This window comes from Oncorhynchus mykiss, chromosome 23, assembly GCF_013265735.2.
Source record: "Oncorhynchus mykiss isolate Arlee chromosome 23, USDA_OmykA_1.1, whole genome shotgun sequence".
NCBI lineage: Eukaryota > Metazoa > Chordata > Actinopteri > Salmoniformes > Salmonidae > Oncorhynchus > Oncorhynchus mykiss.
In genome coordinates, this window is record NC_048587.1 from 60,380,058 (window position 1) to 60,392,556 (window position 12,499).

General features: G+C 42.9%; 1 protein-coding gene across 7 annotated transcripts in view; it reads right to left on the reverse strand.

The window, feature by feature from the left end:
- Positions 1-12,499, reverse strand: part of LOC110515674 (collagen alpha-1(XIX) chain) — a 261,849-nt gene that overhangs the window by 8,612 nt on the left and 240,738 nt on the right. For all 7 annotated transcript variants that reach the window (XM_036960934.1, XM_036960933.1, XM_036960931.1 and 4 more), the window contains one exon: positions 735-812. In XM_036960934.1, the coding sequence (XP_036816829.1) occupies positions 735-812 (78 nt within the window). The remainder of the gene's footprint in view (positions 1-734; positions 813-12,499) is intronic.

Sequence of the window (12,499 nt, forward strand, 5' to 3'; positions counted from 1 at the left end):
ACTGTCATAAACATGACATAACACTGTCATAAACATGACATAACACTGTCATAAACATGACATAACACTGTCATAAACATGACATTACACTGTCATAACCATTACATTACACTGTCATAACATGACATAACTGTCATAACCATGACATTACACTGTCATAAACATGACATAACACTGTCATAAACATGACATAACATAGTTTATAAACAGTCATGACACTGGTGTCAGCTTTTTATTTGAATGAATGTTTGACTTGTATTTAATCAGGGGAGCCCATTGAGACCAGGGTGTCATTTTCGATGGTGCCCTGAGGACAACAAGTTTATAACGGAGGGTTCAAGATATAAAGTTTTACCCAACTTAAGTGTAGGATTCTACAACTACAGCCGTACAATGATGGTATACTGGTATTTCCCCCCTTTCATAAAGCATCAGGTTCAAGTGTAAATATGAAATAACTTCATACGAAACACAATGATGTAATGGTTGCTCCAAGTTTACATTACATTTTCCTTCTTGTGCTTCAATGGCTATAGGGCTTAACATAATTTCACCACTCCTTCAAAGCAATGTGCAGTGTGTGTGTGTGTGTGTGTGTGTGTGTGTGTGTGTGTGTGTGTGTGTGTGTGTGTGTGTGTGTGTGTGTGTGTGTGTGTGTGTGTGTGTGTGTGTGTGTGTGTGTGTGTGTGTGTGTGTGCGTGCGTGCGTGCGTGTGTGTGGTGTCTAGCTGTTACCTGGTGGTCCTGCCAGACCTGGAGCTCCTGGTATCCCCAGACCTAGCTGACCCCTCTCTCCTTTCTGACCTCTGTACCCTGGAAAGAAACACAAGACAATAAACAGACTGGACTGGACTCCCAGCCTAAGACAACAGACTGGACTGGACTCCCAGCCTAAGACAACAGACTGGACTGGACTCCCAGCCTAAGACAACAGACTGGACTGGACTCCCAGCCTAAGACAACAGACTGGACTGGACTCCCAGCCTAAGACAGCAGACTGGACTAGACTCCCAGCCTAAGACAACAGACTGGACTGGACTCCCAGCCTAAGACAACAGACTGGACTGGACTCCCAGCCTAAGACAACAGACTGGACTGGACTCCCAGCCTAAGACAACAGACTGGACTGGACTCCCAGCCAAAGACAACAGACTGGACTGGACTCCCAGCCTAAGACAGCAGACTGGACTGGACTCCCAGCCTAAGACAGCAGACTGGACTGGACTCCCAGCCTAAGACAGCAGACTGGACTGGACTCCCAGCCAAAGACAACAGACTGGACTGGACTCCCAGCCTAAGACAGCAGACTGGACTGGACTCCCAGCCTAAGACAGCAGACTGGACTGGACTCCCAGCCTAAGACAGCAGACTGGACTGGACTCCCAGCCAAAGACAACAGACTGGACTGGACTCCCAGCCTAAGACAACAGACTGGACTGGACTCCCAGCCTAAGACAACAGACTGGACTGGACTCCCAGCCAAAGACAACAGACTGGACTGGACACCCAGCCTAAGACAACAGACTGGACTGGACTCCCAGCCAAAGACAGCAGACTGGACTGGACTCCCAGCCATAGGAGGGCAACAGGTAGCCTGGTTCCAGATCAGTTTATGTTGCTTTGCCAACTGTGATGGTCATTGTCATGCCAAACATAGCACCACGCCAGTTGGCTATACAATGAGACGGACAGATCTGGGACCAGGGTTTTGAAGAACAGGACCAGAGGTAGATGAATCCCAACGTGTTTATGCATAAAGAGTTTGTGATGAGTGGTTTATGATGAGGTGAGGTATAAGTCATCTCATGTCCGCTCTACGCAGCCTGAATACTCTAGTGTACATCTGGTACCAACAGTGCTGCTTCTCTCTCTCAATACTGGACTGTCCCTGTCAACATCACAGCAACACAAAAGTCTCAACACTGTGGACGGCCTTCAACTCCTCTCTATGTGGTTTCCAGGAAGCCCAATGGCCTCTCTCATCAAGGCAACTGATTCATAACTGTTCATGTGAGGTGTATCCACTACTACAGTAGTTACTGTAACTGTTCATGTGGGGTGTATCACTACTACAGTAGTTACTGTAACTGTTCATGTGAGGCGTATCACTACTACAGTAGTTACTGTAACTGTTCATGTGGGGTGTATCACTACTACAGTAGTTACTGTAACTGTTCATGTGAGGCGTATCCACTACTACAGTAGTTACTGTAACTGTTCATGTGAGGTGTATCACTACTACAGTAGTTACTGTAACTGTTCATGTGAGGCGTATCACTACTACAGTAGTTACTGTAACTGTTCATGTGGGGTGTATCACTACTACAGTAGTTACTGTAACTGTTCATGTGAGGCGTATCACTACTACAGTAGTTACTGTAACTGTTCATGTGAGGTGTCTCCATTACTACAGTAGTTACTGTAACTGTTCATGTGAGGTGTCTTCATTACTACAGTAGTTACTGTAACTGTTCATGTGAGGTGTATCACTATTACAGTAGTTACTGTAACTGTTCATGTGGGGTGTATCACTACTACAGTAGTTACTGTAACTGTTCATGTGAGGTGTCTCCATTACTACAGTAGTTACTGTAACTGTTCATGTGAGGTGTATCCACTACTACAGTAGTTACTGTAACTGTTCATGTGAGGTGTATCCATTACTACAGTAGTTACTGTAACTGTTCATGTGAGGTGTATCCATTACTACAGTAGTTACTGTAACTGTTCATGTGAGGTGTATAAACAACTACAGTAGTTACTGTAACTGTTCATGTGGGGTGTATCCACTACTACAGTAGTTACTGTAACTGTTCATGTGAGGTGTATCCATTACTACAGTAGTTACTGTAACTGTTCATGTGAGGTGTATAAACAACTACAGTAGTTACTGTAACTGTTCATGTGGGGTGTATCACTACTACAGTAGTTACTGTAACTGTTCATGTGGGGCGTATCACTACTACAGTAGTTACTGTAACTGTTCATGTGGGGTGTATCCACTACTACAGTAGTTACTGTAACTGTTCATGTGAGGTGTATCCACTACTACAGTAGTTACTGTAACTGTAAATGTGAGGTGTATCACTACTACAGTAGTTACTGTAACTGTTCCTGTGAGGTGTATCACTACTACAGTAGTTACTGTAACTGTAAATGTGAGGTGTATCACTACTACAGTAGTTACTGTAACTGTTCCTGTGAGGTGTATCACTACTACAGTAGTTACTGTAACTGTTCATGTGAGGTGTCTCCATTACTACAGTAGTTACTGTAACTGTTCATGTGAGGTGTCTCCACTACTACAGTAGTTACTGTAACTGTTCATGTGAGGTGTATCCACTACTACAGTAGTTACTGTAACTGTTCATGTGAGGTGTCTCCATTACTACAGTAGTTACCGTAACTGTTCATGTGAGGTGTCTCCACTACTACAGTAGTTACTGTAACTGTTCATGTGGGGTGTATCCACTACTACAGTAGTTACTGTAACTGTTCATGTGGGGTGTATCCACTACTACAGTAGTTACTGTAACTGTTCATGTGAGGCGTATCACTACTACAGTAGTTACTGTAACTGTTCTTGTGGGGTGTATCACTACTACAGTAGTTACTGTAACTGTTCATGTGAGGTGTATCACTACTACAGTAGTTACTGTAACTGTTCATGTGAGGTGTCTCTACTACTACAGTAGTTACTGTAACTGTTCATGTGAGGTGTCTCCACTACTACAGTAGTTACAGTAACTGTTCATGTGAGGTGTCTCCACTACTACAGTAGTTACTGTAACTGTTCATGTGAGGTGTATCACTACTACAGTAGTTACTGTAACTGTTCATGTGGGGCGTATCACTACTACAGTAGTTACTGTAACTGTTCATGTGGGGTGTATCACCACTACAGTAGTTACTGTAACTGTTCATGTGAGGTGTATCCACTACTACAGTAGTTACTGTAACTGTTCATGTGGGGTGTCTCCATTACTACAGTAGTTAATGTAACTGTTCATGTGAGGCGTATCACTACTACAGTAGTTACTGTAACTGTTCATGTGGGGCGTATCACTACTACAGTAGTTACTGTAACTGTTCATGTGGGGCGTATCACTACTACAGTAGTTACTGTAATTGTTCATGTGAGGCGTATCCACTACTACAGTAGTTACTGTAACTGTTCATGTGAGGTGTCTCCATTACTACAGTAGTTACTGTAACTGTTCATGTGAGGCGTATCCATTACTACAGTAGTTACTGTAACTGTTCATGTGAGGCGTATCCACTACTACAGTAGTTACTGTAACTGTTCATGTGGGGCGTATCACTACTACAATAGTTACTGTAACTGTTCATGTGGGGTGTATCACTACTACAGTAGTTACTGTAACTGTTCATGTGGGGCGTATCACTACTACAGTAGTTACTGTAACTGTTCATGTGGGGTGTATCCACTACTACAGTAGTTACTGTAACTGTTCATGTGAGGTGTATCCACTACTACAGTAGTTACTGTAACTGTTCATGTGGGGTGTATCCACTACTACAGTAGTTACTGTAACTGTTCATGTGAGGTGTATCCACTACTACAGTAGTTACTGTAACTGTTCATGTGAGGTGTATCCACTACTACAGTAGTTACTGTAACTGTTCATGTGGGGCGTATCACTACTACAGTAGTTACTGTAACTGTTCATGTGAGGTGTCTCCACTACTACAGTAGTTACTGTAACTGTTCATGTGAGGTGTCTCCACTACTACAGTAGTTACTGTAACTGTTCATGTGAGGTGTATCCACTACTACAGTAGTTACTGTAACTGTTCATGTGAGGTGTATCACTACTACAGTAGTTACTGTAACTGTTCATGTGAGGTGTATCACTACTACAGTAGTTACTGTAACTGTTCATGTGGGGCGTATCACTACTACAGTAGTTACTGTAACTGTTCATGTGGGGTGTCTCCACTACTACAGTAGTTACTGTAACTGTTCATGTGAGGTGTCTCCATTACTACAGTAGTTACTGTAACTGTTCATGTGGGGCGTATCACTACTACAGTAGTTACTGTAACTGTTCATGTGGGGTGTATCACTACTACAGTAGTTACTGTAACTGTTCATGTGAGGTGTCTCCATTACTACAGTAGTTACTGTAACTGTTCATGTGGGGCGTATCACTACTACAGTAGTTACTGTAACTGTTCATGTGGGGTGTATCACTACTACAGTAGTTACTGTAACTGTTCATGTGGGGTGTATCCACTACTACAGTAGTTACTGTAACTGTTCATGTGGGGCGTATCACTACTACAGTAGTTACTGTAACTGTTCATGTGAGGCGTATCACCACTACAGTAGTTACTGTAACTGTTCATGTGGGGCGTATCACTACTACAGTAGTTACTGTAACTGTTCATGTGGGGCGTATCACTACTACAGTAGTTACTGTAACTGTTCATGTGAGGTGTATCCACTACTACAGTAGTTACTGTAACTGTTCATGTGAGGTGTCTCCATTACTACAGTAGTTACTGTAACTGTTCATGTGAGGTGTCTCCATTACTACAGTAGTTACTGTAACTGTTCATGTGGGGCGTATCACTACTACAGTAGTTACTGTAACTGTTCATGTGGGGCGTATCACTACTACAGTAGTTACTGTAACTGTTCATGTGAGGCGTATCACCACTACAGTAGTTACTGTAACTGTTCATGTGGGGTGTATCACTACTACAGTAGTTACTGTAACTGTTCATGTGAGGTGTATCCACTACTACAGTAGTTACTGTAACTGTTCATGTGAGGTGTCTCCATTACTACAGTAGTTACTGTAACTGTTCATGTGAGGTGTATCCACTACTACAGTAGTTACTGTAACTGTTCATGTGAGGTGTCTCCATTACTACAGTAGTTACTGTAACTGTTCATGTGGGGCGTATCACTACTACAGTAGTTGCAGCTTATGTAGAAATATGTTGCTCAGAAAGAAATCCCAGGTCATTAAATAATAATACACTCCCTGTATCCCAAATGCACCCTATTCTCCTACACAGTGCATTACTTCTGACGAGAGCCCTATGAATCCTGGTCAAAAGTAGTGCACTATATAGTGAATAGGGTGCCATTTGAGATACAGCCTCTGTCTTATGGCATGCTGTCAAAACAGGCATCATCACACCGAGCCAACGGCGGCTGTGTTGGATGTGTGTGTGTGTTGGATGTGTGTGTGTGTGTTGGATGTGTGTGTGTGTGTTGGAAGTGTGTGTGTGTTGGATGTGTGTGTGTGTGTGTGTGTTGGAAGTGTGTGTGTGTGTTGGAAGTGTGTGTGTGTCGGAAGTGTGTGTGTGTTGGAAGTGTGTGTGTGTTGGATGTGTGTGTGTTTGTGTGTGTCGGAAGTGTGTGTGTGTTGGATGTGTGTGTGTGTGTGTTGGATGTGTGTGTGTGTGTGTTGGAAGTGTGTGTGTGTTGGATGTGTGTGTGTTTGTGTGTGTCGGAAGTGTGTGTGTGTGTTGGATGTGTGTGTGTGTGTGTTGGATGTGTGTGTGTGTGTTGGAAGTGTGTGTGTGTGTTGGAAGTGTGTGTGTTTGTATGTGTCGGAAGTGTGTGTGTGTTGGATGTGTGTGTGTTTGTGTGTTTCGGAAGTGTGTGTGTGTTGGAAGTGTGTTTGTGTGTGTGTGTTGGAAGTGTGTGTGTGTGTTGGAAGTGTGGCGTTATGGGGTGACATGGCTCTTCCTGACAGCAAGAGAGCTGCCTGCCTGACTGCAAGCGAGAGTCTCTGAAGAATTAAAAACAGAGAAAGATGCTGTCTGCATCCCAGATGGCACCGTATTCCCAGAAGTAGAACACTAGTTTTGACCAGAGCCCTATGGCCAACAGTAGTGCACTAGTTTTGACCAGAGCCCTGTGGCCAACAGTAGTGCACTAGTTTTGACCAGAGCCCTGTGGCCAACAGTAGTGCACTAGTTTTGACCAGAGCCCTATGGCCAACAGTAGTGCACTAGTTTTGACCAGAGCCCTGTGGCCAACAGTAGTGCACTAGTTTTGACCAGAGCCCTATGGCCAACAGTAGTGCACTAGTTTTGACCAGAGCCCTGTGGCCAACAGTAGTGCACTAGTTTTGACCAGAGCCCTATGGCCAACAGTAGTGCACTAGTTTTGACCAGAGCCCTATGGCCAACAGTAGTGCACTAGTTTTGACCAGAGCCCTGTGGCCAACAGTAGTGCACTAGTTTTGACCAGAGCCCTATGGCCAACAGTAGTGCACTAGTTTTGACCAGAGCCCCGTGGCCAACAGTAGTGCACTAGTTTTGACCAGAGCCCTATGGCCAACAGTAGTGCACTAGTTTTGACCTGAGCACTGTAACTGCCTCTAGAAGTGGTAGTGCAGCTGCCTCTAGAAGTGGTACTGTAACTGCCTCTAGAAGTGGTACTGTAACTGCCTCTAGAAGTGGTACTGTAACTGCCTCTAGAAGTGGTACTGTAACTGCCTCTAGAAGTGGTACTGCAACTGCCTCTAGAAGTGGTATTGTAACTGCCTCTAGAAGTGGTACTGTAACTGCCTCTAGAAGTGGTACTGCAGCTGCCTCTAGAAGTGGTACTGTAACTGCCTCTAGAAGTGGTACTGTAACTGCCTCTAGAAGTGGTACTGCAACTGCCTCTAGAAGTGGTATTGTAACTGCCTCTAGAAGTGGTACTGCAGCTGCCTCTAGAAGTGGTACTGCAGCTGCCTCTAGAAGTGGTACTGTAACTGCCTCTAGAAGTGGTACTGCAACTGCCTCTAGAAGTGGTACTGTAACTGCCTCTAGAAGTGGTACTGTAACTGCCTCTAGAAGTGGTACTGTAACTGCCTCTAGAAGTGGTACTGTAACTGCCTATAGAAGTGGTACTGTAACTGCCTCTAGAAGTGGTACTGTAACTGCCTCTAGAAGTGGTACTGTAACTGCCTCTAGAAGTGGTACTGCAACTGCCTCTAGAAGTGGTATTGTAACTGCCTCTAGAAGTGGTACTGCAGCTGCCTCTAGAAGTGGTACTGTAACTGCCTCTAGAAGTGGTACTGTAACTGCCTCTAGAAGTGGTACTGTAACTGCCTCTAGAAGTGGTACTGTAACTGCCTCTAGAAGTGGTACTGCAACTGCCTCTAGAAGTGGTACTGTAACTGCCTCTAGAAGTGGTACTGTAGCTGCCTCTAGAAGTGGTACTGTAACTGCCTCTAGAAGTGGTACTGTAACTGCCTCTAGAAGTGGTACTGTAACTGCCTCTAGAAGTGGTACTGTAACTGCCTCTAGAAGTGGTACTGTAACTGCCTCTAGAAGTGGTACTGTAACTGCCTCTAGAAGTGGTACTGTAACTGCCTCTAGAAGTGGTACTGTAACTGCCTCTAGAAGTGGTACTGTAACTGCCTCTAGAAGTGGTACTGTAACTGCCTCTAGAAGTGGTACTGTAACTGCCTCTAGAAGTGGTACTGTAACTGCCTCTAGAAGTGGTACTGTAACTGCCTCTAGAAGTGGTACTGTAGCTTCTTCCACTGCCTGGAATTTCACATCACACTTTATAAAGGTAGACCCCAAAATGTAATGAATTGAACAAGCAATTCTAACTCCTTAACCAACTAACAGCCATCCAACCATTTACACCCTCAAACAGTGTCTACTTCAAATCCTTTCATAGGGATGGAGGAACGAATAACTAGACATATACTGAATACATGATTACATTTTAAATTCTGAACAGACGGTTCCTAAGACAGTGAAAGCTCATGCACATTATGCATCACGACAGAGGCTGGTCAAGCAGGCCAGAGAAATTAAAGCATTTTCAGAGGCTGGTCAAGCAGGCCAGAGAAATTAAAGCATTTTCAGAGTCTGGCAAGTGAGTTAGTATCCTTTTGTACTCTTTTCTCATTGAAATTCACAAACACATACAGTACACACATGCAACTGTCATGTCTCCATGCAGACAGGTTGATAATATGACAAGCACTGGTGAGAACAGGAGAACTAGCCGATAGAACAGCACTGCAATAGCAAAACGTGAGAGTGGCTGAGGAGCTGGAGGACTGGTTTATCCAAAAGGCATCTTCAAGTAACTGAGCCCCAGAACCAGAGAGCTGGTTGGTTGGTTGGTTGGAGGGAGGGAGACAGGGTCTGCCTCCAAAATGGCACCCATATTCCCTATATAGTGAACTACTTTTGATAGGGCTCAGGTCAAAAGTGGTGCACTATATAGGGAATAGGATGCCATTTGGGACGCAGACCATTTCCTCCCAAAATGCACCTTGAAGTAACTGAGTGTCAGGTCCAGAGAGCTGGTTGGGAAACCATCAGAAACACTGACTGAGAGAAGTATCAAGCAGTGTTTTTCACTGCTGTCCAGCCAAGCCCAAAGGGGAAAGTCTGAAATGCTCTGCTGCTGCTGTTTACAAGACAGAGAACATCTCAGAGAGAAAAGGCTTGTAAAATGCCCCGAAATGCATTCCTGGAGAGAGACATTCCACACAGAGCAGACTATCATGAGTCTCCTTTCAAACACGCACGGCGCCTCCAACCCTCACTCAGGGAGCCGGCATACTGTAGCATTCCATGGGAAAGAATAGCACTGTACCTTAAAGCTGTAGTCCGTCATTCAAACAACAACAAAGCAGATGCTCCAGCCCCGCCACTTTTGTTGGTATACAGCTGAGAGATGTGTTTGAATAAATGTAACCACTCTTAAATTCATAGACGGAGCTATGGATGCAAGAACTGACCATCCAGGAGATCAAAATGATAGTTGAACCACATTCTGAAGCTACACAGTGTTTGTTTACCATTACACTGACGGTGTAAGACAGTTCTACTAAGCTCATGAGGCATTCATAACTTATATTCTTTAGGAATCAATGGCTATAAATTATTAATTGAAAATTGAATAAAAAATATTGCTGTACAAATCACAGATTTCACCTTTAAAACATCAAACCACTGCATGGGCCCACGGGGATGAAGAGGATATGACATATTGATCCACTGAGGGGACCGACATCCTACAGATACATTGACAAGCAGCATTGTGTTTCCCAGCTTCATTGACCAACAGAAAGCAGCACAGAGAGCCAGGGGGACACTGCTGTGTAAATGACAGTGATTAAGAAACTGCCTGGATGCTGGAAAGGGAACTGTAGACTGTACTTAGTGGCTGATTCACTAAGCATCCACACCTGCCTCATGGCTTTACAATATAATCAATGCATTAATATCTGCAGGCTACTGACTGTATTCGTTTTATTAGCTTTTATGTGTTTTTTACTCTCTCTGAAATAACAGGTGCAAATGCTTAGTGCATCGAATATATTAGATAAAACAAAACAAAACAAAACAATGAACAAACCCAAGATGTATGGCAAGGTGTAATACACAATCGGAATATGGCAAACCGGCCAAATAAATGTCAACGTAAAACATGATGGATTTATACATTTTCAATATGGTACATGTGTACGGGAAGAAAGCCAATAATGTCTTATAAAATACAATCAAATTTAAACGCAGTGACAGAGGTCAATAAAAATAGCGACATAAGTCAAAAAAATTGAAAAAAAAATGGCAAAGATGACCCAATAACATCAAACAGTGACAAAGTTATGTAAGAACATCTACAAACCCCCTAATCCCCCATCGCTACAATTAACATCATCTGGAGACTGTATCCATGGATCTATGTCTATGGATGTACTTCAATAGTTTGACAGATCACGGCCCCAAGTCATATCAAAACCATGAGTCAAGAAGAGAGGGTGGATCCAGCAGAGAGGTTATTTTTCTTCATAAACTCTTCATTTTGGCACATTTGAGAGGAAGTCAAATTGGATATTCCAGAGGAGAGATGCTCTCCAGTGGAGGATGACAGACATAATGAGAAAATATTAGCCCAAACTCACTCTCTCCCCCTCTCTCTCCCTCCCTCACTCTCTCCCCCTCTCTCTCCCTCCCTCACTCTCTCCCTCACTCTCTCCCTCTCTCTCTCCCTCCCTCACTCTCTCCCTCTCTCCCCCTCTCTCTCCCTCCCTCACTCTCACCCTCTCTCTCTCTCTCTCTCTCTCTCTCCCTCCCTCCCTCTCTCTCTCTCCCTCCCTCCCTCTCTGTACCTCTCTCCCTCCCTCTGTACCTCTCTCTCTCTCTCTCTCCTTCTCTCTCTCTCGCCCAGCAGCGTGGAGTAGAGGAGGCACAAGTCAACAACGGCAGAATTAAAAAGTTGTTGAATTTCTTTCCGATTTACCCCAAGAGACAAACATTTTCCTCTTGATTTTCCCAATAAATAATTATTTGTAAAGAAGAAGCTGCATTTTGATTAGAACCACTTTAAAGCATTGAAGCATATCAAATCAAACAGACAGGACATTGAATCATATCAAATAAACCAGACAGGACATTGAAGCATATAAAATCAAACAGACAGGACATTGAAGCATATAAAATAAATAGACAGGACATTGAAGCATATCAAATCAAACAGACAGGACATTGAAGCATATAAAATAAACAGACAGGACATTGAATCATATCAAATAAACCAGACAGGACATTGAAGCATATCAAATAAACCAGACAGGACATTGAAGCATATCAAATAAACAGACAGGACATTAAAGCATATCAAATGAATCAGACAGGACATTGAATCATATCAAATCAAACAGACAGGACATTGAAGCATATACAATAAACAGACAGGACATTGAATTATATCAAATAAACCAGACAGGACATTGAAGCATATAAAATAAACCAGACAGGACATTGAAGCATATAAAATAAACCAGACAGGACATTGAATCATATCAAATTAACCAGACAGGACATTGAATCATATCTAATCAAACAGACAGGACATTGAAGCATATCAAATCAAACAGACAGGACATTGAAGCATATCAAATGAACCAGACAGGACATTGAAGCATATAAAATAAACAGACAGGACATTGAATCATATCAAATAAACCAGACAGGCAATTGAAGCATATAAAATAAACAGACAGGACATTGAAGCATATCAAATAAACCAGACAGGACATTGAAGCATATAAAATAAACCAGACAGGACATTGAAGCATATAAAATAAACAGACAGGACATTGAATCATATCAAATAAACCAGACAGGACATTGAAGCATATAAAATAAACAGACAGGACATTGTAGCATATCAAATAAACAGACAGGACATTGAATCATATCAAATCAAACAGACAGGACATTGAAGCATATAAAATAAACAGACAGGACATTGAATCATATCAAATAAACCAGACAGGACATTGAAGCATATAAAATAAACCAGACAGGACATTGAAGCATATAAAATAAACAGACAGGACATTGAAGCATATCAAATAAACAGACAGGACATTGAATCATATCAAATCAAACAGACAGGACATTGAAGCATATAAAATAAACAGACAGGACATTGAAGCATATCAAATAAACCAGACAGGACATTGAAGCATATAAAATAAACCAGACAG